We start from the raw sequence: 27,495 nt of genomic DNA, 5'->3' as shown, positions 1-27,495 counted from the left end.
TGGGAGGGGGGGCGGCTCTGTGCAGAGAGGAGCCAGCCTGAGCTCACAGAAAGGTTATTTTCCTCTCCAGGTTTTTTGGGGGAAAACCAGAGACCTCCGCGGAGGTGCCAGCAGCTCCGCCACACGCACTGGAAGGGGAAAGACCCAGCCAGGCTTTTGGAGAAGTGCTTTTCTGCTTCTATTTATAGGGAGTCATTTTGGTCTCCCTGTGCCAGGGTGGGGAGCCACCCCAGGAGGGCTGCATGGGGCTGGGACAGGGCTCGCGTGTGCATTTCCCGGGAGTCTTAGCCAGGGACCAAAACTATTTTTCCAGGTCCTTTTCCAGGATGCTTTGATCTCATCTATTCCCGCTCTTGTTGCGTGGGGTTTTTTTTGTTGTTGCTGCCGTTGTTATGGCTGGATGTTTGCTGCTCCTTGCGGATGCACGCTGTTAATGACCCGGCGGAAAGCTGCCACCAGCTAGGCTGGATTTTGGCCCTGGCGTGAAATTTTAGGATGTGTGGCCAGATACCGAACGTGTCAGACAGCTGTGTTGTAGAGCCACAGACTTATTTTGTGACCTTGGCCAAATCCCTTGGTACCTCCATTGCCGCGTTATCTTAATTTCCTTTCTCTGCGATGATAAGCTTGTCTCTTCCCGCTGGGCACATGGCTCGGTTGGGTTCTCAGAGGCTGGGGCAATGGAGGACAGCCCGAAGCTGGGGGATGATGTGCCCAAAGGATCCCCTCTGCAGTTGAAGCAGTTCCTCCGTGAAGCGGCTGGAGTAGGGAAGAGCCCCCAGGAAAAACACCTGGCAGGTTGCTGGCCCTCGTTGTGTGGCCTTGGGCAGGTCTCTGGCTGAAAGCGACCCCTTGCCATCCGGCAAGGAAGGCAGCCACCTCGGCTCCCGAATTAGGGTGCGTGTGCTCAGTCAGTGACGGCTTCCCGCCTGTGGGAGCCAGGCCCGGGATTCCTGGCTGCTTGCTCACCCCACGGCGGTGAGCCGCTCTTTGAGCATCCCAGAGAAGGAGGGCTGGGGGGTGGATGAGTAATGCCGGGCTTGGGAGGTCCGGGGGAGGCCCCGTCGTGAGAGGTTTGTTCCATGCGTGGCTTGCATTTGGGAAGCTGTTAATTGAGAAATGAGTCAAAGTTTGGAGTCTGAGCCCTGTCCTTGGTGCGGGGAACTTGCGAGTATGTGTGGGTGCGACATCAGCTCGGTGTGGCGGGGGTGGCCCAGAAGAGGGACGAAAGCCTGCAAACACCCTCCCTGTAAACCCACCTTTTTTAGTATTTATTACTCTGGCTCTGCTGCTGACCCATCTTGGAGGGCATCTTGCCCCCTATTACAGTCTGATTTGAAGGGGAAAAGGGGCTCAGAACTCCTTGGGGACAGCACCAGCGCTTTGTCAGCTGGCAGTTGGGGCAAGAGAGCTCGTGCTGGGCGAAAGGCTGGAGGCGGGTGTCTGCAGGAGGGAGGAGGGTGTCTGCCGAGGTGCGCGCTTGGTAGGTTTGGGGGAAGGGGACTGCTCGGCGTTTGGTGCTGCGCAAACATGCAGAGCCCTGGCTCAGAATTGGTTGGACTCCGTGGTGCAACTGTAATACAAACAGTAAATAAAATATGTGGTTAATCTTTCTTTCGTGGGCGTATAAAGCGCTTACCTCCCCTTCCCCCCCGTGAGATGTTTTCTCCTTTGTTTCCTGTTTTTGTAGTGCTTAAAGAGGAGAGGAAAAAAGAAAAAAGCCAACAACCCACCCTCTTTTTTTTTTTTGCTTCTTGTCATTTTGTTTGTGTCAAGGTCTCAAAACGAAACATTTTTTCTTCCATCTTTGCCCTTCTGCCCCAGCCACGCACCTCCTGCCTGCATGGGGGAACCTGCCGTCTCCCTGCCATGGGGAATCCTGCTTCCAGGGTTGAAAAAGAAAGTTGTTCCAGCATGAGGTTGATACGTTGCTTTTTTTTTTTTTTTTTATCCTAAAAGAAGAAAAATACATTGCCAGGATTGGAGCACAGGTCAGAAGGCAGCAGCCAAAGAAGAGGACTGACTTGCGGCCTGTTACCCTGTTTGTCCCATATTTGTGTGGGATGTGATTGATTGAGGCCAGGTACAGCTGAGCTTGCTTGGGAATGTCCCAGCAAGCTTGGATGTCCCTATCCTCAGATGGAGGTGCCACCAGTGGAAAAGGGCTTAGGTAGAGGCTTTGTTCCTGCTTTGTCTCAGGGAATGGAGGTAGACTTCTCTCTGACCTAGCTCACATTTTTGGGAAATCAGGCTGCTGAGTCCATCTGCTCCTTGGTGGGTATGGGCTTTCTTTCGTGGCGGCACCCCAGATAAGCACAGCTCAGGTGCTTTCTTAAGTGTGGGAGAGAGGAGAGATGAGCACTTGGTAGGAGCACAGGAAGAGATGAATCCCAAGTCTGTATCAGAAACTGGTCCTTGGCCAGTGTTGGCCACCAGCCCCAGTGCAGAGATGGCCCGTGTGCTTTTCCTACCTGCCCCAGCTGATTACTTCTGCGATTCTAAAGCTCTAGGTCTCTACAGGGAAAATACCACCAGCTTTTCTTTGATAGATGGCTCTGATGCCAGAGACACCTTACTGTTTGGAAACAAGTCCGATGTCACATCCCCATGCTGCCATCCATGCCGGGGACGTTTTGCTGGGGCCTAGGAAGCCCCAGTGCTGGGAGGCTGGGGTCGGCTCCACTGCCGGGCTCCTGGCGTGAGCTGCTGTAGGTTGTTTTACTCTGAAACAGGTTTGGTAACTTGCAATGGGCTGGATTTTTACAGGCTTACTTATTTTCCAGATGACTTGTTTATGAGGAGCGCGGCACGCAGCTCACTGGAGGCATTGTGAGTGCAAGTGCCCAAGTGTTGGAGTGTTAATTTAGCTCTCGTGACTGCAGATGGTGTGGGCTGATGCCTGGCAGGCATTCCCCACGGCGCTCTTTGAACATACCTGGTCCAGAGAGGACTTTGGCAGTAGGCCCTATGAAGCCGGAGATGTACTGGTTCTCCCTGCACCTTCCATCTGAGCCTCCACCAGCACCCCAGAGCTGAACCGCCAGCTCCTTCCTCCTCCCCGGTCAGTCTAACCCCAGTCTCTCCCTCCCCCGGCTTTGCCTATGCCCTGATTCCTGCCCAGAGGCCTCGGGAGTCCAGTGCAAGACTCCTAAATGTGACTGATCATTGTGCCCTGGGATGCTGTCAGTTGGTCAAGCTGCCGTAATGAGTAATGACTTCTTGGGCCTTGGGCAGTCGCAGAAATCCCAGCACCCACCTAGCCTTACTTTCTAGTTCTGTGCCGCTTACCACCATCGACCTGTCAGGCTTTGCTGCACTGTATTGTCAGAGGCACCAGGGGATTTCAGTACAACTGATAGCAGTCTGTGCTGCCCTAGAGAGCCACCCTGCTGCAAACCCATCTGGGTTTGCTGGCCAAGCAGCAGTGGCTGTTTTGGCAGTCCCAGATCTTTGGCTGAACTGGGACAGTTTCCTGCCTCCCTGGGGTTTGGATTAAGGGCTTTTCCCCGCTGCTTTCCTGCTAGGCTGGAGTGTTTTCCTCACCCTTAGCCCATCAGGTTGCTAGCGATTGCTTGCTTTAGACCCACAGCTGCAAGTCTTCTGTGTAGAGTCAATCTGAGAAGTGACAGCAGAGATGGAGGACGCGGGGAGGCAGTCTGGTGGGTTTGGGTGGGAGGGAGGAGGCTTGCATGGAGGGGACAGCTTTCATAAAGGAGTAGGACAGTGGCTGCAGTGGAGAATGCTCTTTTCCCACAGGAGAAAACACTGTGTGGACAGGTGGTGGGAAGAGTGAGGTGGAAGGAGAAGAGGGAGAGGTTCATCTGAGGACCTTGAGCTGCTTTAAAAGGAGCAGCAACAAATGACAGCCCAGGCATACCCCTGTGGTATAGAGGGGTTGGCTGTGCTTTGCGGTGGGGATGTCTAGGCATGGCTTTGTCCACTTGGGCCAGACAGCCCTGGCCAAGAGAGCTTTCCACCCTGAACCCCTCCCTCGGTGGTGACTTTGAATGAGCCCCTAAGGTGGGGGTGTCCTGGCCTGCTCTCTGAACCAGCAGGTATAAACCCAGCTTTGGCTGGTGATGAGGGCATAATAAACTTAGCCCAGACCCTCATTTAGTTTAAATCCAACCCGTGATATTTATGTAAGCGTCATGTGGCCACTGGCATGGAGGTGTGGAGCGTGCAGCTCTCCTCAAGCCTGCAGGCATGATGGAGAGGGAGAAGTAGGAAAGATGTGAGCTGCAGTGTGACACCCTGGACTTTCCTCCACCTCAGCCTCGTGCCTCGCACATGGTAGTCTGGGTGAGCCCTTCGAGGAATGCGTGAGTCCCAGGACCGTCCTTCCCTTCTCCTCCCCTCCCCTTGCTTCAGCAAAGCACTGTCCTAGAGCTCTCCTGCGTGCTCGACTGAGCCTGGTCCTGCTGGAGAGGGGTCCACAGCCTCTCCGCTGCTCTGGTCTTTGCCTCTGGAGCCCAGGAGTTGCCTCTGTCCTCGTCTGAGCAGGGGGAGCAGAAGAGGGGGCTGGCGAAGGGGGTGGGAGGAGAAGGCAGATTTCCATGTCTCACAAAGGGCACAAGCGATCAGATTCGTGCAACTGCCCAAGAATAAAGAGGCTCTTACAGCGCTGGCTGCCCTGACCTCTCTCCTCTCTGCTCCAGAGGACAGCGTGTGACCACACAGGGATTTCTTAGCTGTGCTTTGGAGGGAGGCAGCGGGTTTTCGATCCCCAGATCTGTCTGCAGCTTGCCTTGCAGCATATTGGCCTATTTTTTGCTTGCTACCTATCTGTTTGCTGGAAATCTTGGTACACGGTGGTAATTTCTTCCTTTCTTCTCTTTAATTTTATGTAATTGTTTTAGGGTGGGTTTTTTTTTTTCAATCTGACACTGAAATGGGGCTGAGAGCAGCAGTGCTTCCAGAGCAGGGACAAAAGTAACCAGGAAACACAGGGCAAGAGAGGAGGGATCGACACCGAAACAATGAAATAGCCAAGCAAGGGAAGACTGAATGCTCAATAGCACAAGCCTTTGCAGAAATGCCTGGCTAGTGCAGCATTTTATAATCAGCTTCTGTGCTGGGCTGGCCTGCAACAGTAGTGTGATGGGGGAGGAATGCTTTGAATTAGCTGGATGCCAGAATTAATTCTGTCAGAATTCAAATGTACATGTATGTACAGATTTATAAATAAACACTTGGAGCCGGATTCTGCTTTGCCACGCAGGCTCCAGGGCAGAATCTGGTCTGGCCTGGCTTTTTCTCTTAAAAAAAAAAAATATATATAAAAAATACAGTGCTATGGATCTGGGCTAGGTTCTGGTGACTTTGTCAGCTTTCTGCATTTATCAGCAGCCTGTAGGCTCAGGAGATGTTGGTTTGGTTGGAGTAAGGGAGATGGCTCGTAGGAGTTGGAGCTGCTGAGCTCGCTTGCGGTGGTAACCAATTTTCTGCAATGAACTTCTGTTTGCAGGTAGAGAAGATGAGGCAGATGCTGTGGGACCAGTGGGGAGGTGTGGAATGTGCAGGACCGGGGATGTCTTGTCTTTCTCTTTCCTCCATGGAAGAAGGACTGAAGAGGCAGCCACCCCTCCTTTACCCAGGAGAGCTATAGCTGGCATACTTGGGAAGGGGTGGAAGAGATGCCTGGTCCCAAATATGGGACCAGGGAGGGATGGTTATTTACAGGCGTGAGACTCTGGATGCATGCAAGAGTCTTTACATATGTCCCCCAGGTGAACTTGGGGAAGAGGTTCCCAGTCCCAAATCCTTTCTGATAAGGACAGCTTTGGCCTGTTCTCACCAGGGTATCATGGTTGTCCCTTTTCTGTCTAGTGATTCCCTTATGATGGTAACACGAGCAAAGTTCCCAGCTCAGAGCAGTGCCCTGCCACTGTGCAGCAGTGCCGTCTATGTAACACACACTCAGTCATCTGTTTGCTGGGGTGATATACCAGAACTGTAAAAAGCCCCCCAAAAAACCACTAAAAACCCTTGAACATGAACCAATTTAATTTCTCTATTTCTTCTCTGCCCCTACCTGCCCTTTCTCAATTCCTTGTTGTGTGGATGCTCTGGGGGGGTTGTCTCCAGAGCAGGCTGGGAAGAGCCGAGCTGCGGATGGCTCCAGATGAGGCAGTTGGCAGGGAGTGACGTTCCGGATGGCTGTCTCTCTCTGAAATATGAGTAAATGTTGTCAGACCAGCCAACTGTATGATTTGGGGCTCGAGGAGGGCTAATCTGCCCTTTCCTCCCTCTACCCGCCTCTCCCTGTGCAGGATCCCCTGTTTGCTTGGCATTACCCCATTCTCCTCTCCCTGCCTGGGTGACCTGGAAGCTTCATCCTAGATCTGGAGCTTTGGAGAAAGGGAAGGAAAATTCCCCATATCCTAATGGAGGCAGTGTTTTTCCTCGCTGTACAACAGCTTAATCCAAACCCTCAGTTGAGCCAGTTATTGTGTGGCTTTAAAACCCTGTCCCCTGGAAACCAGTTTCCCACCCCCTTCCCTCCCAGTTGATCCTGGTCGGTGGAGCTGAGCTCTGGGGTTTGGTGCTCGGCCACACGCAGACACAGATCGATCGCGCTGGGGGGGCGGGTTGATATTTTTGTGGCAATGGTTTTTATTGCTGGTTGCGGTTGTTGTTGGAAAGTCGGGGGGTTGGCGTGTGCTGTAACAGGCTTGTGTGTGTGGCAGGGGGAGAGAGGGTAACGTGAACGTGTCCTTCTCCTCATTATCCTCTTGCTAGCGGGGGCTGGGGGGGCTACATCCCTCTCCCCATCCGAATCTGTGCAGAGCTGCCAGCTCTGCGGTGGGAGCTGGTTTTCCCTGCAGGTGAACTCCTCTGCGCTCAGACAAAGGGCTGGGGGTGCCGGTGCCTCCCTTTGTTCTCCTGTCCTGGTGCACCCGCCTCCAACGGCAAAAAGCCCCTTGAAGCGTGCCTCTCAAATGGATGGAGTGGAATAAATGCGCCGTGAGGTCTCTGTCCCCCTCACAGGCCCTTTGGGGATGGGGGGGGGTGTCCACGCTCCCCCTTCCCTTGGGTATTGTGCTAGCCCCTTAGTGATGGGGGTGGCTGGATCCAGCAGGGAATTACTGCTGCTCTCATGCCAGCTGCACTGTTTTGCCTGGGTGGCTGAGGCCCGGCAAGCCCTGTTTGGGTCAGAGGTGGTTTGGTTGTAGGGGATGGGGGCGTGATCTGGCCCTATAAGGGAACGGGAGCACATTTGGGGGTTATTTTCCTGCCTCTGCCTGCTGGCATCCTTCATGACAGGGCATCCAGGCAGGGGACTGGAAATAACGCCTTGTGTGTTGTGTGAAGACCACCCCTCGCCAAATGCATCTCTCGAGGGTGTGAGCCCGGCAGGTAAAACCATGGCCTGTCCTCTAGCCAAGGATTTTGTAGCATTTTACTTACAACAGGGGAGAAAAAGGTCAGTTTAATCTCTGCATTAACCTAAAATCTAATCAGGGGAGTTGGTGTTACCCTAAAGTTGAGATAAGTGGAGGTGGGGAGACCTACCAGGGAGTCGAGAAGTCTGTGGTATTGTGGGGAAGCAATCCTGGAGACTCAGACTTTCTTTGCTGGTACCTTGCTGAACACGGACCCTGCCAGCCTCCCCTACCCAGGCACTTCCTCCCTTGGTGCTTCCCAGGGTTGGCTTCTGGCTACCATTAACATCTATGAACAAACACGGTACTAATCTCTGTTTATCAAAGTGCTTTTGCAGCAATCTGATAAACAATACTGAGGTGAAGAGCAAAAGCTAAACCTTCCTCTATGTGTTAAAACTGCCTGCTGGAGCCTTCCTTAGAAAGTGTTCCTCCTTCCCAATGCTTTGCAGGAGAGAGAGACAGGAGGCATCCGAGAAGGCAACATTCGCACACACACTGCATCCAGTGACTGTAGACACGGACATTTGAGGAAAACATTGTGCTTCCCAAAAGGTGGAGGCTGGGAGCGTCTGTTAGCCTGGGTGGAAGATGGAGAAAACCAGGGGAGTGGGAACCCGTGGGGCAGTGATCCCAGGCATGTCCCATCCTCGGAGCGCTGTTCCCAAGCATCCTGAATCCTGGCCCTGCCGGCTGCTTTGCATCTGTGGAGCCTGTCTCTTGTTCTGCCTGGCGGAAGGAGCAGACGTTAATGTTTTGAAGGTCAAGCAGAAATTGCAAGCTGGCCCCGAGGCACGGCTGTGCTAGCCAGCAGGTAAGGAGAAGCCACGACAGAGCCGAGCTAGCAGCCAGGTTTCTCTGTGGGTGCAAGCTTGCAAGGGGATGAGGAGCTGCTGTTGTTGGTCCCTTAGCTCTAGAAAATGGCAGTGTGGTCACAGCTAGAAATGGCTTCTCTGGTTGTACCCTGCATGCTGGCACTGCCCCCCAATCCCCATGCAGCTCTCAGCACATCCCATAACCTTTGTGCCTCCACCGCATCCTCTTTAAAAGAGGATAACAAAACTGAAAGGGGGAAGCAGCTGGAAGCACCTTGGACTGCTGGGCTTGATAAAGCACTGCTGGTCTGCCGGAGACCTGAGGAGGTAGATTTTTGAGTCGGGAGATTAAATGCCAGGTCTGGCTCCCATCGGACTTCCTCAGGACTGCTCTAGCATGCGCTGAGCCCTGCTGAGCAGCAGCATCATGGCAATAGGGTGCATCTGCAGGCTTTGCTGGGCTCCTGAGCATGAGCTACACCCCAGTCTGCAGTGCTGGCATGGGGAGAGGGCATCTGGTGAAAGCTGCCTCATTTGGGGGTGGAAACTGAGCCTTGAATACAGCTCACACAAATCAGTAGGACTGGAGTTGAGCAGAGTGGTTCTCCTGGCTTCCCAGGAGGATGGAGCTGGCTGGGGTCTGAGCTGTCGGGCTCTGATCGCCAAGTCAAACCTGGAAGATAAATGACAATTCAGGAGCCTGAGATCAATAATGTCAAAGGCTGGCCCGTAATCGGGTAAGATTAAAAACCAATGACAGGCCTCCTCCTAGGAGCAGAAATCAGCACGTTGAAGGAGGGCGGCAGGCCTTGCTCCTTTACGGTTATTCCCTGGCGGTGCCTGCATCCAAAACCCACCTTCCCAGGCTCCCCCCTGCAACATCAGTGATTCCCCCCCCTCAATCAACATCAACCAGATCCCATAGGTCCCCTATGCCTGACCTTCTTCACCAGTCCCCATGCAGCTGGTCCAGAGTGCTCCTGCCCTTGGGAGGTGGTTGAGGTGAAGACAAAAGCGATGCAGTGTGGTCCTGGCTGCCAGCTGCTTTCGCAGCTGGGGGATGAGCTGGGGCCATGGGAGAGAGAGGAGGGGAAGAGAGGCTGAAGCAGGAGGTCATGTCGATGCTGTGGGTACCGTGATATGCTGTGTGTTGTAAAGATGCTCAGCTTTGGGGAGAGGAGTTTGGGAAATGAGGGCTGCAGATGACTCTTGACTCTCCTGAATTTGTTTGGTTTACCTGTTTTTATCATTTAACCAAAGCCATGAGCTTTTAGCCACCTGTGGGCAGGAGACCGTCAGGCAGGCCATGCTCTTGTGCCCATTTTGGGGGTGCTGGCGTTTGAGCTTGTTGCGAGGGAGGCTTTTCTCCCAGGTGGGCACTGGGCAGGGGGCTGTACCCCCACACTTGGCTGGAGTATGCTTCCCCTGGTCAGCAGCAGCTGCAGTCTGGCTGAAGTGAATAAGGTGGATTTCTTTTATTTGCGGGAGCAAATTAAAATAAACTTGAGTCCCTTGTTTCTGTGCATCCTTAAAGGGGTGCATGCTCCATCACAGCTCAGTGGGGCAGGGCCAGGCTGTGGTTCCCGTGAAGGGCGCTGGGAAACAGGATATTTCCCCGAGCACAAGGGCAGTTAAAAGAGAAGGTACCATATCGCCTCCTGCCACTGCCCCTTGTGTGCGCACATGGGGAGCTGGAGGTGCCGGTTGCCTTTGCCCTGGGCTCCTCTTCCTCCCCAATTCCCTCCTCCCCTTCCCTGCCAGGAAGCCTGGCCTTTGTGTGAAGTGATGTCTCCTGACATCAGCTGGGCGATGCGATTTCCTCCACAGCAGGGAGGGTGAGGAGAGGGGTGCCATGCTCCCGAAGGGGTGACATACGGTCCTGGCCACACCGGAGCGTGTGGTGGCAATGCTCGGGGAGAGGCTGCATGCTGCGGGGAGGTGGTTGCCCCCAGCCCCATCAGCCTGGTGGTTCGGTGTAGCTTTGCCTGCTTGTGCTGCTCTGCCTGAAAGCACTGTGCCGGTGTATGGCTTCTTGCTGCCCGCGACTTTGGCATCTTTATTTGACCCCTCTAGGGATGCAGTGTTGGGCTCTGTACAGTTGAAGCTTGGGCACTGCTGGCTGTGGGGTCTTCCTCTGAAGTCAGTGGCCCAGTGCCACAGAGCAGAAACGGAGGAGCTCGCAGCAAGGCAGGAGCAGGGCTGACATCTCCTGCAGCCCAGGGCTGCACCTGAGCTCTGGGACCATCTTGCTGTCTGTGCAGACAGGTCGCTTCGGCAAGGGCAGGGCACGGCTCAGCTGCGAGGAGGTTTGCGGGGTGTAGGCTCTTGGCTGCTCCTTGGAAAGGGGCTAATGCAACACATGGGAATTGGCCAAGTGCCTGACAACAAGAAGCTGCGGCTGGCACCTTGCCAGGATCTTGGGGGCCTCGCATCTCTTTAATTTGGGAGGTGTTTACTGGCGGATGGCGTTTTGCAGCTGGCTGGCTGGAAACTACAGGTCCCAGCATGCTCCCTCGCATGTCGTCCGGCTGCTGAGCTCCGATGGGAGCACAGTACCACAGGGATTGTAGTCTTGGTGCTCGCTGCTGCGGGGGTTTTGCTGCTGTGGAGAAAGGGCTGTGGTTCAGTATTGCTGGGCAGAGCCAGGCTGTGAGACACAGGGCTGGTCTCTGCCTCCTGCTTTCTTATCCTCCTGCCGCTCACTTGCTCAATGCAAGACCAGGTTGGCCTTTTTATGTCACCAGGCTGGGGAGGGTATTTGGTCCTATTCTCACTCGTTTGCAACGTAAATATTTTGGTCCCAAGTACGTTGCTGGGAGCTGGGTGTCACGTTGAGGAGCGTGATTCATTCATGCTGTTGCTGCTCGGAGCACAATGAGGCAGCCTTGGGACCGGTCCCAAAGATTTCCTGTGATCGCGGCTGGTGGGGAATTTGGGACGTCACGTTTGAGTAAGTCAGAGCCCTCTTCGCGCGATTCCTGCAAACCAGAAGTACTGTGCTGTGTCCAGCGTGTTCAGTTCTTGCCACCCCCAAAATGCAGCGGGTGCAGGTGGCTTGCATTTCCAGAGGGAGAAAGAGCAGAGAGTGAAGCTGAGCTCTGGTTCTTGCCTTCCCCAGCAGCTGGCGTGTGGAAAAGTTTGCAGGGTGCCTGGTCTTTGTGCCCGGTCCCAGCCAGCCTCACAAATAAAGGTACAAAGTGATGCAAGTTCAAAACCTGCTGCACGTTGGGAGGAGGCCCCAGCAGAGTTTCCCTGGTGGGGCCAGCACTGCACCAGTGTCCCTGTGTGTTTTAGAGGGATGTGGGACGACCCATGGCGGGACGCTGGGTGGATAGGCCAGAGCAGTGAAGATGCCCCTCTTCCTTGCTTCCACTGCCAATACTCTACTGCCAGAAGGGACCTTTGCTCTCCTAGTTTGGTCACTGGTGCAGGAGGGGCTGCACCCTCCACCTCGGGGCTGGCTCCCTCTGTCCCCCTGCGTGTCTGTTCGTCCTCCCCACGCCACTGAGAGCCAGGTGCGGGCTCTGCAGCGCCCAGATTCATTCTGGCATCCTTCGTTAGATGGTGTTTGTTCATGCTGCATTTTTCTTTTTGCTGGCTTGTTTGGACACGCACTGGTACATTCACGGCACTCAGGCAGTAACGTGAGTCTCTTTCCCATTAGGAAAGGGGCCAGAATTTGGGGGGGCTGGGAGGGCGGCTTAAGCAGTAGTTTCTGAGATATTTCCTTCTGCCGCCACACCCTGCATGAAAGAGCAATATCCGCGGCTTCAGCTGCTATCACAAGGCTCTGAACGTCTCTCTTTTAATATAGATTGGTATCATTTTGCATTTTAAAGTAAAAACACGCTGCAAGCTGCAGACAGCTGTCGGTTGGCAGCTTTGTTTGAACATCTGGTATTGCTGGGCTGCTGTTCAGCGCGATCTAACTATGGGATTCATAAAGATTATAATCCGGGCTTTCAGATTCTCAACAGCCACCTCGTGAAAAAAAACGGAGGAGAGAGAAAACCCAGCGGGGAGGTGGCTGAGGGGTCCTCGGCGTTCAGCAGGTTGTGGTCGTGGTCGATCCTCTCTTGGGTATGGAGGGGTGGATAGACTCGCTGTATGTCACCTTGGCTGACCGCAGGTGCTGACAGGCCGCTTCCAGCCTGCAAAACGCTGGGTGCTGGGGAGCTGTAGAAGTGCAAAGTCCTCTTTTTTTTTTTTTTTCCTTTTTCCCCCTTCTCTTTATTTTTTCCAACTTGTGTGCCGAATCCAGTTGAGTCTCATACTCCTCTGGGTGGTGTCTGGCGCTGGTGAGCTGAAGCAGCAGATTTCTGCTGTGGCTTTCAGTAGATGTTTCTAACAGTTGTCTTCAGCAGCAGGACTTGGTTTCTTTTTCTTTAAAGTAAGTGATGGAGGAGCCAAGGCTCAGAGTAAACATCTCAGCACATCAAAACCTCATTTCCAAGAGAAATTGAGTCCCCTTTTTGTGAAGCAACCGAAAGGTTGAGATAGCCACTTCTGTAAGCCCCATCCATCCCTCTGCGAGTCAGGCACTTTCCTTGGCACCTTTGAGAATTAAGCGGCCTCTAAGCCCCTAACGGGTTTTATAAATCTTGTTAGTTGATCTGCATTTTTGCAAAGCTCTTTGAATCTAGCCTATTGGCGCATAAGTCACCTTGACTTTCCGCGAGGCTTTGACTCCCAACTCACTTTCAGGCTCCATTTGTCAGTTGGAGGTGCACAGAAAACCTCCCCCCTTATCTTTATTAGAATAAAAAAGTCCTGCCTGGAGAAATCTAGCTGCGCTCTAGTTGGTGCAAGCCAGTAATAGAGGTGCATGTAAACCTGTTCTGCCCTTGTTTGTGTTGATTTAACTTACCGGTACAAATTAAAATAGCCTTGAGCAGTTGGAAGTTTAACTAGATCAGTTGGGAGGAAAAAAAATAAAATTATGGCCTTTAAATCAAAGTAGGGTTTTCTTTCTAGTGCTGCCTGAGCCCTGAGAGGGGCTTTGTGCCACCTGCACAGCCAAACCCCTTGTCTCTGGGTCACCAAACGAGACATTGACAGGGTGCATGGCTGCAGGTTGTTGCCTTTGCACTTATCAGTGGTCTCGTGGCTGGGATGTGTGGATGTATGTGGGTATCGCTGTGGCTGCGCTGCTCCTCAGTGGTATCTGAGTTCCCCCCCAAAACCTGCTCGTGCATCCACATCCTTGGGCCGGGCTCCTTCCAGAGCAGAAATTAGAAATTAGGAGGGTAGGAAGGTGAAGGGGCTGTTGTTCAGACCTCAGGTCTTCCCATGGTGGGGCTGAGCTGTGGTGCATGCAGAGCGGAGGTCTTTGGGTAGGGGAGAGGCAGCTCGGCCTGCAACGCGAGGAAGGGTGGAAGAGGCTGGCTGTGTTTCACCCCTGCAGGGAGAAAGCTCTGAGATCACACAGGCCAGCTGGATCTTGAATCCAAGATGTTTATTTGGAAGAGGCGGTGAGGGTTTCTCAGTTTTGCAGGGGCTGCAGATGGGGGTAGGTTTGCTGCCAAGTGATGGGAGTGGGTCTGTGCAGGATGGCTGCTTTTGAAGGTAAGGCATCCTGCCAGCTGCAATTCGGGGATGACTGGCCAGGACCCTGAACTTGCAGCACATCGGGAAGATCTTGGGATTCAACAAAGCTACATGAGGCTGGGACAACGGCAGAGCGAGGCAGGATCGGAGGTGCTGCCAAAGCCTGTTTATTTTTTTGTGGGGATTATGGAGCAACTCACAGATGCTATGTCAGAGCAACAGGGTTTGTGTGAGGAGCAGGATTTTGTGATTCGGCTGAGTTTCAGTGCTGAACAACCTCCCATTTCTGCCCAGACTGCCACCGCTGGAGCTGGCAGAGTGCATCTGAGAGCCAGTTCAGGGAGATGATCCAGCCGAAAAGAGACTGCTGGTTTCTTACTGGCTTAATTTTTCAGCTGGATTGATGGTCAGGAAGGGGCAGACATATGAAAACAGAGACAGAAGAGGGAGAAAAGGAGGTTAGGGCCCCTGTAACGTACATGTAAATTGATTGAAACATTCAAGAAACCACAAGCACAGAGTGCGCTGAAGGCGGAAGGGGCAGGACTTCTTACATGATCTCTTAGGCTCCAAAAAACTGCGAAACCTGGTGGATCCCAGTTGGTGTAGCTGCAGGGCCCAGATTTTATTTTCTGGCGTGGCGAGGAGGAAGTGGAAGGAGATACTGGTCATTGGAGCCAGATGTGCTCCAGGTGTTGGTGTCAGTCTGAGGTACCAAGTGGCTGGAAACGGTTGCTCAGGGCACTTGGGTCTGGATGCCGGAAACTTTGTGGGATGTTGCAAACCCCCGTGCTTTCCCAGACTGCCCCAGCAATGCCCCAGCGCCGGTGTTCCGGAGTCGGCAGTGCTGGTGCTCTGCAGTCAGTTGCTCAAAGAGTGTTTGGTCATGCTGGGCAGGGTGGGCTTGTGCCAGGGTCTGCAGCCGGAGCCTTGTGCCAGAGATGGCTCAGCAACAGGGTGAATTTTGGCACTGTTTTATAAGCAGCCCCAAACCAGGACATTTTCCCCTAAAACTGAAAGGGGGGGGCAGAAGAACTCCTCCCTCACGTCCCTGATGGTGAAGAAGATGCGGACCTTGTTCTTCATAAACATGGAGCTGAGCCCTGTGACTCCTGGCTCTCCTTGCTCCCAGGCGAAGGCAGCCTGGACTGTCCTCCCTCCTGAAAGCTGGCCGGGGAGGGCTGCTGGCCGGCATCTGCGCCAAGGCTTGGGTGGGGATCTCCTCTCCCTCCCTTCTCAGCAGAGAGAAAAAAGATTTCTTGAGCTTCTTGCTGCCCTGAGGGCCTGGTCGCGCCTGCAGCCGCAGCCCCGGCAACTCTCAGAGCTGGTCTCTCTGTCTTGCTCCTGCACCACCCAAAAGCATCTGCTGTTCCTGTGCTGCCGGGACACAGCGCGGGAGCATGTTTTCCCCAGCCAGATGCCGTCTCTCCTGGCAGGAGGCGGCTGTGCTGGCCAAAGGCACGGGCATCACCAGGGCTCATCTTTGTCCTGTGGAGCCAGCAGCATCAGTTGGCATGCAAACCAGCTCCTCCGTCCCTGTATTCATCTTCTCGGTGTGTTTCCAGCTCCTTTCTTCCTTTCCTCCCCACTCTGTGAGTGAGTCTTGAGCCCCAGGTCTGGCAGAGGCGGTTTGTCGCATTTTCACTGCCTCTTGCTGTGCTTTGCATGGGGTCATGTCACCTGATGCTGGGCCATGATCAGCACGGCCTCGCTCCTATCCTGCAACATGTGCAAAAGTGGCTTTGGTGTTCGGGGCGCCTCTGTTCTGGGGGGCACATTGCCCATACTGGGCACCCTGTATCAGGAAGGGTCCTGCCTCTGGGACCTGTGAGGCTGCTGGCACAGAGGGGATGCTTCTGCAGCTGCTGGCCTTGTCTCCCTGCTCCTTAATCCCCCTTATCCCCCTTTTACCCTTGAAGCAGCTCTTCGTCCCTGCTCAGAGGATGCCGACAGCAGTGGCAGCCGGGCTGTGGCTTGAAGTTGGGGTCTGAAAGCGGCACAGAGATCCCCAGCTTCCTTCCCCCATTTGTGCAAGAGGCACAGCCGCAAGTAACCCCAGTGGCAGCAGGGAGCAGGGGGACACAGAGGCTCAGGGAGGCAAATTAAACATCCTCAAGGTCCTTCCGAAGGTCGTTTTTTGATGGAGAATAGGTCCCTGTTTCCTGGCCTCCAGAAATCCCACTGCTGGCCTCATGCAACACAATGCCTTGTATTTTCCCCTTACTAAAGAGTTCTTCCTTTCTACCGGGTGTAAACAAGGGGAAGAGCTGGCCCAGGCTGTGGGCACTAGCACGGCCCCACAGCAGTCCGAGATCTGCTGGTATAAGGCCGTGTGGAGGAGCATGGTCTGCCATGCCTACCATCCCGGCATGCCACAGAGTCGAGGGCTGACCTGAATGCTGCTGAGCAGCCGTGAGTCGTGGCTCGGAGGAAACCTCTGGCTGTCATGTGCCATAGCTGTAGGGATGCCCTGTGCTGGGACATGGGGCTTTGCATCTGGGGTAGCCAGTGGAGGTGGGACATGGAGCTTAGCCTGATGGTTTCTCCTCCCCAGCATCCTGGGGAGGGCTTGGAGACCAGACACCGTCTCACAGGAAGATGGGGACAGGCAGGAGGTATCTCCACCAGGCCCGGCATGAGAACAGGGCAGAGAGCTGCTCTTGCGAGAGGCACCTTGCATCCCGTTTCCCCCAAGTCAGCACTGGATATTCGGCTGCCAGCCCTTTTTCATGAAGCACCAGCTCTCCCCGTGCTCAAAGGGAGATGCTAGCAAGGGGGTCTCTTTTGATGTCCGTGCGCTGTGTGGCTGCTGTTCCCATCCCTTCCTAGCAAGGGCACCTATTAATATCCCTGAGACTGTTCCCCTCCCCTCTTCCTTCCCCTGCTGGGGATAAACCAGCCCAATCTCTGTGCAGGGAGCACTGTGAGAAAAGCCAAACTCCAGAGCAGCATGCGTGTGCTCCAGGCCAGCCGGGGGAGGTGAGGCCTCCTGCTCCGGCCTGAGATCTCCCCTCCTGCCTGGTGCTTACTGTAAATGTGTGCAAGATGAAACCCCAACTAGAAAACATTTCCTTCCTGTCCCTGTAAGCGGATCAGCCTCCCATGAATGCTGCGGGGGCCACGGGGAGTTTGAAAGAGCTGCTTTTGCCTGGGTCTGGTCAGCAGGAGACCATAGCAGGGGCTGGGAGGATGCTTCAGGGGGTTTGGGCTGTGGGGACTGGTCCCCTCAGGCTGCGGCAGTGGATCTCGTGGTTTGAGATCCTGGTTTTGGGGGGTACGGGGGTGCCATGCCCCAGAGCCGCATGGTGTTAAGGTGCCGGTGTGTTGGCAGGTGGGGGGACACTTACAGGAGGGATGAGAATAGCTCATTGTGTGGGTTTTTCTCAGAAAACTGGCCAGCTGATGGTGGAGCAGGGCTGGGGAGCAGGAAGTCAGCAAGTGGGAGGTGCGTGGAGGCGAAAGGTTGCGTTCGCCTCCTCAGTCCAGGGTTTTTGGTGCATTAAAATTCAGTCGCTGTGACTTCAGGCCTGTCTCCAGCAACGTGCCGGGACGTGGGTCTCAATGGGGGCCCTTGATCCCAGTCCCTGGGCTGAGCTGCAGGTGTCTGGAGCCATTCCCGCGACAGGCATCTGCCCTTCGCGGCTTCCTTGCTCCGGTTCCACCTTCCTCCTCCTCGCCCTTCCTCCCCCTCGTGCTCCAAGCTGCTCCCTCTGTTCTGCCTTTCCGGTGGCTGCAAACAATGTCCTTATTCAGTCAGTGGCTGGGATTTGGCGGCGAGGGGAAGGCCCGGGCACAGAGGAGAAGGAAGGAGGGAGGCAGAGAAGTGAGCACGCCTGTCCTGGGCCAGCCGTCCAGCTGCGGTTAAAGGCGCTCTGCTCCCCCCTGGTTTCCTACAGGAACGAGGGATGTGTGCTCTTGTGCTTTGTCCACCTGCCGTCCTGTAATACCCTCCAAACCTGTCGTGGGTTTCAGCCGAGTTTATTGGGAATTAGCATCATGCAAGTGTCCTGCAGGTCACTGTGTGGGGACGTGGTTGCTCTTTCCAGAGGAACAGCCCTGAAGGATGCACAGCACTTATTAGACATCAGAGAAGCTCCATGGGCTTCATTTCCCCCATTAACACAGCAAGGCTTTTCACTGCTCCTGCTGTCATTTAAAACCAGAGCTGCTCAGCGGGTCGTGGGCATCTCTCTGGCTTTGGTGAAGCTGCCAGGCTCCTTCCTGATCCCACTGGGAGTCAGGCAGGGGCTGGCGAGAGCTCAAGCCCCCAGGGAAGGGATGCTGCCTGCTGTCCCCAGGAGGCATGCAGGGACCCTGGCCATCCTTGGAGCAGGCAAAACCGTGGGGCATGTTATGGGATTTTGCTGCCCTGGTACCAGCCCCAGGGCCACGGGCTGCTGGGGGCTTCAAAGGGAGATGAGGGGAGTGCTGGGCTCCAGGTGGGCCAGGGGCATAATCCGCCATTACCATGGGCTCAGCAGCAACCACAGACTTAATAACCCTGTCCTCTGTGAGAGAACAGTGGTGAGACCAGCCTAAGAAAATCCAGGGAGACATCTTGCTCGCAGCTTTCTCCCTACCTGGGAGGTCTCAGGTGGGTGTGAGCTCCTGCCCACACTCCAGTGCCCCCCTTTGCAGTGGGGAGTTGCCTGGCTGGCTGAGCTGGACCCGTGTGTGTAATGCAGTCGAGGCTTGTGGTGCTGCAGCCCTGTAATGACTCTCGGATGAGGAGCCCAGATGCCCTATATTGTCTGAGCTATTAAACTCTTTATGACCATCTTTTTGTCTTGCGGCTGCAGGCATTTAATCTTGCAGAAGTTCGCTCTGTTGGGGCAGCCCTGTCCTCTGGCAGAAGTTCTCCCATCCTCTGCCTGGAGGGGTGGATGTGTCCCATGCTGGAGTGGCATTTGGGAGTGGGGCCGGTGCAGAGCTTCCCACATGCACGTTGAAGGGGACGGACTGGGAGACTGACTGAGTGTATGCTGGGCAAGGGTGGTTTCCCAGGTGGTGGTTTCCTCCCAGGAAGCACTGGGTGGATATTGATGGTCAAGCAAGCCTTTCCCTGGCATGATCCCACAGAGAGCAGCTGTGCGTGTCCTCTCTGGAATGAGACTGCAGCACTTGCTTTGCTTCCCGCAGAGATGACCTTCCAGGTAGCATTTCTCTCCCAGTGCGTGACCTCAGTACCCCAAACCCAACCCGACTTGCCACGATTGCTCCCTGGGATGCACCCTGCTCCACCAGCAGTGGGGCTCCTGATCGGTAAGCAAAGGATAACCTCCGCTTGTTTCTCTGTCCACCTTTGGCAGTCCTGCTCCTGCGCAGGGTTGATGCCCATGGCATGTTTGCAGAGAACCCCGCTAACCTCTCTTAGGGCTCAACCTTCCCCCCCTCTTTTATTTTTTTCCATGAGGAGGGGGGAGATTACTTGCAACTCCATCAGAATAAACATGTCTAGCAGCTAGCCCCATCTCGCTGGGGCCTGTGGGGTTGGGGTGGACCAGCCACTTACCTCAGCCACAGATTAACTTAATTAATTAATTAGATGAGTCCACTCTCAGCTAGTGTTGGAATACAGAGTGTTTTTTGGTGGTCGTTTCACAAATGGGCGGCGTGTCTCAGAAAAGACAAACTGGGATCACGGAGTTGCTTGGAGTCTGGGAAGGGTGCTTGTATGGATGGAGCTGTGGTTCTCCCAGCATCAAGGTCATGCATGAAATATGAGAAATTACCCTGAGAAATTCTGATCCTGGAGGAGGAGGAGTTCATGACTTCAGAAATACCAGATTTGGGAGGGGATGGAAAGGAAGGGATATATTTTCCTTTTCAAAATACCTAAGGAATTCAGCTCGTGCTGCAGAGACAATGAGATTTCGCCCCTCGGTGCCAGAAGGGGTAGTTCATACCCGTGTGTCTTGTTAAGGTTTCAGTTGCCGTGGGTGAAAAGTCCTTCCATCCTGCTGCAATCCCTGGCACGTATGGTTTTTAAATCGCCCTAAAATCAAGAGAGTAGCTCAAATGTGAGATTGAAAGAAAACACTGCATATCCTCCATTCTCTCTGATTTCTATGGCTTTAGGTTGGGTTTTGGTTACTTTTTCCAGCTGTGAGTGGCTATTAAATTAACTTACATATATAAAAAAGTTATTTTTATACATTTATTTATGTATATATTTGTGATTTCACATACTTGTATGATTCCAGGAGCGGAGCACTGTGAGGTTTGTTACAAAACACAAAGGTTGGCAGCTCTGCCACGGCAGCTGCAGGGCAGCGGGAAGGGGACGATGGTACGTGCATGTCCAGGGCTGTTTGGTTCATCCCTTGGGGTCCCTCACACCGGTGGGGCTGGCAGGGTGGCCTCTGCCCCTCTGCCTGCCCAGCACCTGGCAGCGATGGGAAACCTTGCTTTTCCCCGCAAGAGCACCCCAGCAGCATCGGGGGGGAAGAGCAGGGGCTGCCTCGGGGTGGCCCCATGTCGGACACCTGATGCATATGCTGAGGTGGGATGGGGATTTGGCCTCTGCCCGGTGAGCTGTGGGCCTTGGATCCTGTCCTGCGTTTTTCCCCATCCCTGCCCCAGCTGGCAGCCGGGGAAGGCGGGCAGGGAACCCCGCTGCTCCCGGGGACTCTGCAGGACTCGGCCGTCCTTGCAGTGGGCTGGTGTGGGGGTGGGTCTGGCTGCTCATGGTGGAGACAGCAAGTCTCTGCCAGCAGGGAGGGAGGTGTAGGGAAGGGCTTGGTGCGAAGGCTCACTGTGTCTTTTGGCTCTCCAGCTTGGAGAGCAAGAAACTCAGCCTATGCTGCAAGACCTGCCCCGGCTCCCGGGCTCAATTGGCCTCCTGCAAGCAGGGATGCAGGAAGGTATCTCCTTCCCTGTGTTGGGTGGCTTTCCCATTAGTCGACTGCAGTTTCAGTGGGGAAATTCCAGCCTGCGAATGCCGGGGCAGGTTCCAGAGCCAGGCGCGCTCTGCTCCACACCAGGCCCGCAGAGAGGGATGTTGCAAACCGTGTTTTCAGTCAGTGGTGCTTGGGAGCAAGTTGTGTTGACGTGCACCTGCCTGTGCTGCTGCTGGAGCAGGTTGCTGCCCGCCGCCCCTCTGCCTGGCTGCATGGGGCTGCTGCCTGTCCACCCCACAGCTCTGCCCAGTGCTGGACCCAAAACCCCAGCTGAGCTGCCAGCAAAGCCCCCAGCAGCCCTGTGGCCTGGCCTGGCTGCCGGCACAGGACCTGGGACACAGTTCCTGCCTGTGCCCTTGGCTCTCACCAAGGAAGCAACTCTGGAGCTCATTTCCCACCATATTTAACTGAGGAGCAGGTTGCAGCCTCCCGGCACTGCAGCAGTGCAAATAATGACCCTTTTAGGATGAAAAAAAGGAGATCTTTAATATATGCATCAAATCTTTCTCCATGTGGATGCTCCCGCCTATTCAGCTGGTCTTAAAACCAATAGCAGTGGTGATGCCCTTTGATGCTCGCAGGCCTGTGTGTTTCTGCACACATGTGCCAGCAAATGTCCACCCCACACCTGGGGGTCTGTGCCACTGTTGCTGCCCTTCAGACCCTCTTTCAGTGGATGTGCTGTCTGTGTGTTCATCTGCGTGCGTGTGCATGGGTGGGTACACACGCGTGGGCACCAGGTGCGCATGTGGAGTGCGACTGTGAGTGGGAAGATGTGTTTTTTTAGCTCCTCATTATTATTAGTGGTAGGAGCCCAGTGGCAGTGAGGCTGGAGGTGCCCGAGACCTTAAGAAAAACAACAGGAGGGAGGAGGCATCGCATTCCTGCTCCCGAATTGAGTTGGAGGTGACAGCCTTTCCCTGCAATGCAATTAATCCCAGCAGCGCCTCTGCCACCCTCCCCCTCCCGCCTCGTCCAGGAATTAATTACTTGATTATAAATCCCCGAGCGGCGGTTTATAATAGCAATAATCCCCTCGAAATTCATCCTCGCTGCTGGTTTCTTCCCATCTCACTCCCGTCATTGAGTGTCTCTAACGCCGCGTCTCCATGCCAGGCGAAGCCCTTCTCCTCGCCCCACTGGTGTGGTGGTTTTCCCCTGGGAAAAATTTTTGCCTGGGGGTGGAAATTAGGAGTTCATTTTGAGGGGTGTTTTGGGAAACACTGCCCCTGCTTGCAGGGACAGAGCTCTTCTCTCATGGGTAGTGGCTTTCATCCTGGGGAAGCATGCAGGAGCGAGGCGCTTGCGCTGAAAGCTGGGGATAAGGTTTTGTCCCAGTTATTGGGCTGATGGCCCAGCCCCAGCCCTGAGGAGTGGGGGCCGGGGCTGGCAGCATGACGGGGGGGAGGCTCTGTTCCTCCTCTCTCTGTCCCTCCTGATTACGCTGACGCTGGCTCTGGGGCTTGTCATGGAGGCGGGGAAGGGAGAAAGGATTTGGCGTGGCATACAGGGGCGCGAGGGGGGTGGCGATGTCTCATGGGAGCCTGCTGGCGATGGGTGATGGGCCTGGAAACGGTGCTGCCATAGTGGGAGATGAGCCTCTCTGTGTGTCCCCCAGGGTCCCCAAGACTTTGCAAGGGGGTGCCCCCATCCAGGGGACCCAAATCAAGATCCCCAGCTGATAAAGCAGCCCAGTACCCATGGCCCCAGCATGGCCATTGAAATAGCGAGGTTTCCACCTCCACCAGCCACGTGTGGGCTTTCAGCCCAGTGATGGCATCCTGCTGGGAAAAAGTCCTGTCCCCTCCAAACCGTGTGGGCAGAGCTGGTACGGGCAGCACCGAAGCTTCCTGGTGTGTGTGGCTGCCAGGCTCTGACGGATGCTTTTCTCTCCCATCTCTGCAGAAGATGCTGATGAAGCAGCAGGACCGCCTGGAGGAGCGGGAGCAAGACATAGAAGAGCAGCTCTACAAGCTGGAATCGGACAAGCGGCTGGTTGAGGTAACTGGTGCTTCACCCTGCTGTGGCCAGCCCCAGGGACTGTCACCCCATGGCACGATGCGGACAGGCTCCCAGGGCGTAGGAGCCGAGTGGGCAGAGAGGAGGGAGGACACACAGGGGAAGGGCAGCCAGCCAGACCTGCCATCTCCATTCCTGTCCTGGCAGTCGTACTTTTGGGAGATGAAATGTGGGCTGCCCTACAGCCTCGTGGGTCCTGGGGTGAGTTGGGAGGCAAGGAATGAGGCTATCCTTAAATATCAGGTATGTCCCCCCCCCCGCCTCAGCTCAGCACAGCCTTCCTTGGGCTACCCGCTTCATCCTGAGTGGGAAGGGAGGGTCTGGAGATGAGACACCCCCAAATAAACTCCTGAAATACCCAGGAGGTGAAAGAGATGCAAGTGGGTGTTTGCTGGGACACAGGTAAAACAAGATCAGCTCATGGTCCTTAAAGCCTCTTGGCCTTCCAGAGCATGGAGGGAAGGGTTCTGGAGCATGATGTGACCCCAGTCTGGGGTGGGGATGAGGGTGAGGATGGGCAGGGTTTTTCAAGGGAGCACACCTCCCTTGGTGGTGTAGCAGGTTCTTGCTTGGCGTTAGCTTTCCTAATGATGATCCCCACCTAGAACCCAGGAGGTAGGTCCAGGGGATCCGCTGGATCAGCTGAACCTCTGCAGTGGCCCTGGTGGGTCTACCAACACGTTGGGGTCCCGTGTGGCAGCTGACCACAGATTGGTCTGTGTGGGCATTGCAGGAGAGCAGAGCTGTGGTGCAGCACTCGGGTCGCACCCACCCCTGCTGGGGAAAGGACCCAGGCGTCCTGGGACATTACGGCGGAGGTTGGAGGGCGCAGAGGGGCTGACCCTGCTCCTCTCCCCCAGGAGAAGGTGAGCCAGCTGAAGGACGAGGTGCGCCTGCAGTACGAGAAGATGCACCAGATCTTGGATGAGGACTTGCGGAAGACCATGGAGATCCTGGACAAGGCTCAGGCCAAGTTCTGCAATGAGAACGCAGCCCAGGTCCTCCACCTCAACGAGCGCATGCAGGAGGCCAAGAAGCTCCTCAGCTCTGTCCAGGTCATGTTCGACAAAACCGAGGACATCAACTTCATGAAGGTGAGATGAGCTGCCCATGCTGGGGGTGGGAGGGGCCAGGGGGAGGTCTGGTTGTGTAGGGAGCCTTGTGGAGCGGGCTGAGGGCACTGACAGGGACTTGCTGGTGCCTCCAGAGAGCTTGGCAGTGGGGGAAGGCAAGGAGGAGCGGGGCAGGCTCAACGCTCTGGCCTTGGCCTTGTAGAGATGCTGCAGCTGGAGATGGGGCTGGAGCAGCCTGTGCCAGGAGGGAAGAGGGGGCTTGGCACCCCTGGGCAGCCTGCTCGCTCCTGGGGGCTGTGGAAGGTGACACCAAAAGGGGAGGTGATCACTGGAACAGGGACTGTCCTTACTGACCGGGGCTTCTCCTTCCCCTCCTAGAACACCAAGTCTGTGAAAATCTTAATGGACAGGTAAGTGCAGCGGGGCAGGCGTGCTTGGCGGGGAGGGGGGCTGTCATGGGGGCGGCAGTAGCACAGTATCCGGAGGAGAGGCAGGGCCAGGGATGCTGCAGGGCCTGGGAGAGGCGTGCTCTGTGCCTCAGTTTCCCTCTCTGTGTGAGAGGATGAAAAATCCCCTCCTGGGGCCATTGAATCAAGTCCTCCCCTTGGACTAGGGGAAACATAGCAGTGTGTTTGTGGGAGAGCAGAGCTGGGACACAGCCAGGATGGGACCAGCGGGTTGGGGTGCAGGGCGCAGTCCGGCTCTGCTGGGGCAGAGGCAGGGCAGGGGGTTACAGCCAGCGCTAGCAGAGCTGGGGCGAGCTGGGGTGGCAATGTGCATGGGAGGGACGTGGGCTGTGGGAGGTGCGCCCTGGCATGGGACGTTCACAGCAAAGCTGGACAGGGAAGGTCCTGCCCCTCAGAGCGAGCCAGTTCCCTGCTGCCCTCCACACTGCTGCCCTAGGGAAGGGGTTTGACACTGGGAGGGTGCAGGGGCAGGATCTGTCTGACCCTCCCCTGAGTGTACCTTGTCCCTCCCGCCTCTCTGCCCACGGTCGCCAACAGGACCCAGAACTGTACAGGTGGCAGCCTGCCCCCACCCAAAATCGGCCACCTCAACTCCAAGCTCTTCCTGAACGAGATCGCCAAGAAGGAGAAGCAGCTCAGGAAGTTGCTGGAAGGTGGGTGAAGCCTGAGGGGTGCTGGGGGGAGTGGGGCACGGGACCTTGCTACCTCCTGTATCCATAGCTGGGTGCCCTGCAGTTCCCAGTACAAAAGGGTGCAGGGACCCCTGCAAACCCCTCTGTGGTCAGCTGGGTCAGGGCATAGAGGTGCTGTGAGGCCAGTTCCTGGCTGTCCCCAGGATATTTCCCTTGGCTTGTGGAATGGCTATGTTTTGGGGTGACACAGCAGGGGGGCTGGCCATCAGCAGGAAAAGTCAGTGGAAAGATGGGGGTCAGCGCATGGGCAGCGACAGCCAGGGGACAGCGTGGTCCTGCAGCCCCCAGCCCATTCCTGAGAGCAGACCACATCCTGCAGAGGCTTCCCAGTCCTCTCTCCTTGCGAATTTGGGTTTGTGACCCAGGCTGTCCTGCTCTCATCCTGTTACGGACTGTGGCCATGAGCTGTGCATGGGCTCAGCCTGCGCACATGTTGGCTGAGCAGCGCTTGGGGCTGCTGCAAGCCTGCTGGCAAGGTCCCAGAACAGAACCTGCAAATTCACCTGTGTACGGCTGTGTGCCCAGTTTGCCGCTGGTGGGGCAGGCTGGGGAACCCTCTGCTTGCACCGGGCTGGAGCACGGGTCTCGAGGCTTCACTGCCAGTTCGGACCAGCGGCCGGAGCACCCTGGAGCTGTGCCATGTCATGCTTGACGCAGTCTCCCTCTCCTGTTCCCCTCCCCAGGTCCTCTGAGCACCCCCGTCCCCTTCCTGCAGAGCATCCCCATGTATCCCTGCACCGTCAGCAACTCCGGCGCGGAGAAGCGCAAGCACTCCACCGCCTTCCCCGAGGGCAGCTTCCTCGAGCCATCATCTGGGACTGTGGCGAGCCAGTACATGAGCCAGGGCGCTTCGGCTGGCGAGGGGCAGTCCGCACAAGCCATGGTGCCTTGTAGCTCCACGCAGCACATAGTTGGACTTCCCAGCGGCCCGCAGCCGGTGCACTCGGGCTCCGTCTTCAACCCATCTCACTACCCCAACACCACGTCATCTCAGCAGTCTGTGCTCTCCCAGTACGGCGGGCGCAAAATCCTCGTCTGCTCCGTGGATAACTGTTACTGTTCCTCCGTGTCCAACCACAGCGGGCACCAGCCCTACCCGCGGTCGGGGCACTTCCCCTGGACGGTCTCCTCGCAGGAGTACTCCCACCCGCTGCCGCCCGCCCCCGCCGTCCCCCAGTCGCTCCCAGGACTTGCCGTGAGGGAATGGATTGACGCATCCCAGCAGCACGGGCGGCAGGATTTCTATAGGGTCTACGGCCAGCCGTCGGCGAAACACTACGTCACCAGTTAACCATCACACTCTCCGGAGAGTCCCGCTCGATGACGCGTTCGGAGAGAAAAGTCTGGTTTGGTTTGGCTTTTCTTTTTTTTTTTTTTGTCCCCTTCTAAATCAAACCCAATTTTTTCCCCACCTCATGCCCCTCCAGGATTTTGGGGAGGGTTGTTCTCTCATCTCTCTTTTTTTTTTTTAATCCTTTTAAAACAAAATAATTTTTTTTTTCCTTTTAATTCCTTTTTTTAATTTAATTTTGGAAAGTCCTTCCTCCCCCTCGCTGGGAAAAGACGAGGGAGAAATTACCGAGAAGAAATTGATGGGGATTTCAGTTGGGCGTCTGGGTCTGTGCATTGCGCTCTTCCTCGCTCCTCTCTGCCTTTGGAAAACTTCAGAAGGGACAATGGCACCTTCTCTCTTTCCATTTCTCTGAGTTCATTTTTTCTGGTTTGGTTCAGTTTTTTCCCTTTCCCCAACCCTCTCTTTCCCTTTTTAAAAAGAAAAAAAGAAAAAAATCTTATCATTGATTCAGTATGAAACGATACTTGTAGATTTTGGGTTTGTTACCTTTTTTTTTTTAAAGGCTGATTTTTTTTTTTGTGTTACGAGGCCACTTCTCATGCATATTGGCATTTTTTTTTCCTTCTTCTTTCAGAGATTTGTAAATACACAATGGCAGGAAATTTAATGCACAAAAAAAAAAGGGAAAAGAAACTTTAAAAAAAAAAAACAAAACACGAATAAATAAATAAATAAATAAAATCTGTTCTAGTTTTCAGGAGGGGAAGCGTGGCTGAAATGCATCCCCCTCCTGCGTATCGCTGATGCAACTTCCTGTAACAAGCACTTTGTATAAAAAAAAAAGTGGACTTCCTGCTATAAGGCACAGGTATTTATTCTGTAACCGATTTTAGAACACACACACACACAAAAAAAATATTCAAATAAATGTGATCACTTAGTGCAAACGCCTCGCTCTGCTGCAGCTCTTCCCCGGGGGACCCCAGCTCCGGTGTGAGGTTCCCACCTGCCTTCGGAAGGAACCAGTAATTGCTCCCCGGGTCCGATGATGGGGATTTTTCAGAAGGAGCCGCTTGGGGATGGGGTGGTGGTGGGTTGCGCCTGGGGAGGGGGTCCCCACCAGCGCCCGTCCTGCGTCCCAGCCCTGCGGGGAGGGATGCCGGAGCCACGGCTCTCTGCCGGCTCCCTCCCAGCCAGCAAGGATGTGAGTCAGGCGCGGAGCCGGCTGGGCCACATCCTGCCCGCGGCCTCCAGAACAATCCCCATTGTGGGACAGTGGCTTTCCTGCCTCCGCCGGCATCCAC

The 27,495-nt window shown here is 55.2% G+C and overlaps 1 protein-coding gene across 2 annotated transcripts in view; it reads left to right on the top strand.

The window, feature by feature from the left end:
- The window catches only part of TRIM8 (tripartite motif containing 8), a 30,503-nt gene extending 3,365 nt beyond the window's left edge, over window positions 1–27,138 (top strand). For both annotated transcript variants that reach the window (XM_054832200.1, XM_054832201.1), the window contains exons 3-7: window positions 22,552–22,647; window positions 23,526–23,759; window positions 24,117–24,148; window positions 24,743–24,858; window positions 25,581–27,138. In XM_054832200.1, the coding sequence (XP_054688175.1) occupies window positions 22,552–22,647; window positions 23,526–23,759; window positions 24,117–24,148; window positions 24,743–24,858; window positions 25,581–26,188 (1,086 nt within the window). In that variant the 3' untranslated portion in view covers window positions 26,189–27,138. The remainder of the gene's footprint in view (window positions 1–22,551; window positions 22,648–23,525; window positions 23,760–24,116; window positions 24,149–24,742; window positions 24,859–25,580) is intronic.
- Window positions 27,139–27,495: the final 357 nt, after the last annotated feature.

Source organism: Grus americana, chromosome 7 (assembly GCF_028858705.1).
Source record: "Grus americana isolate bGruAme1 chromosome 7, bGruAme1.mat, whole genome shotgun sequence".
Lineage (NCBI taxonomy): Eukaryota > Metazoa > Chordata > Aves > Gruiformes > Gruidae > Grus > Grus americana.
This window is presented reverse-complemented; position numbering and strand designations above follow the sequence as displayed.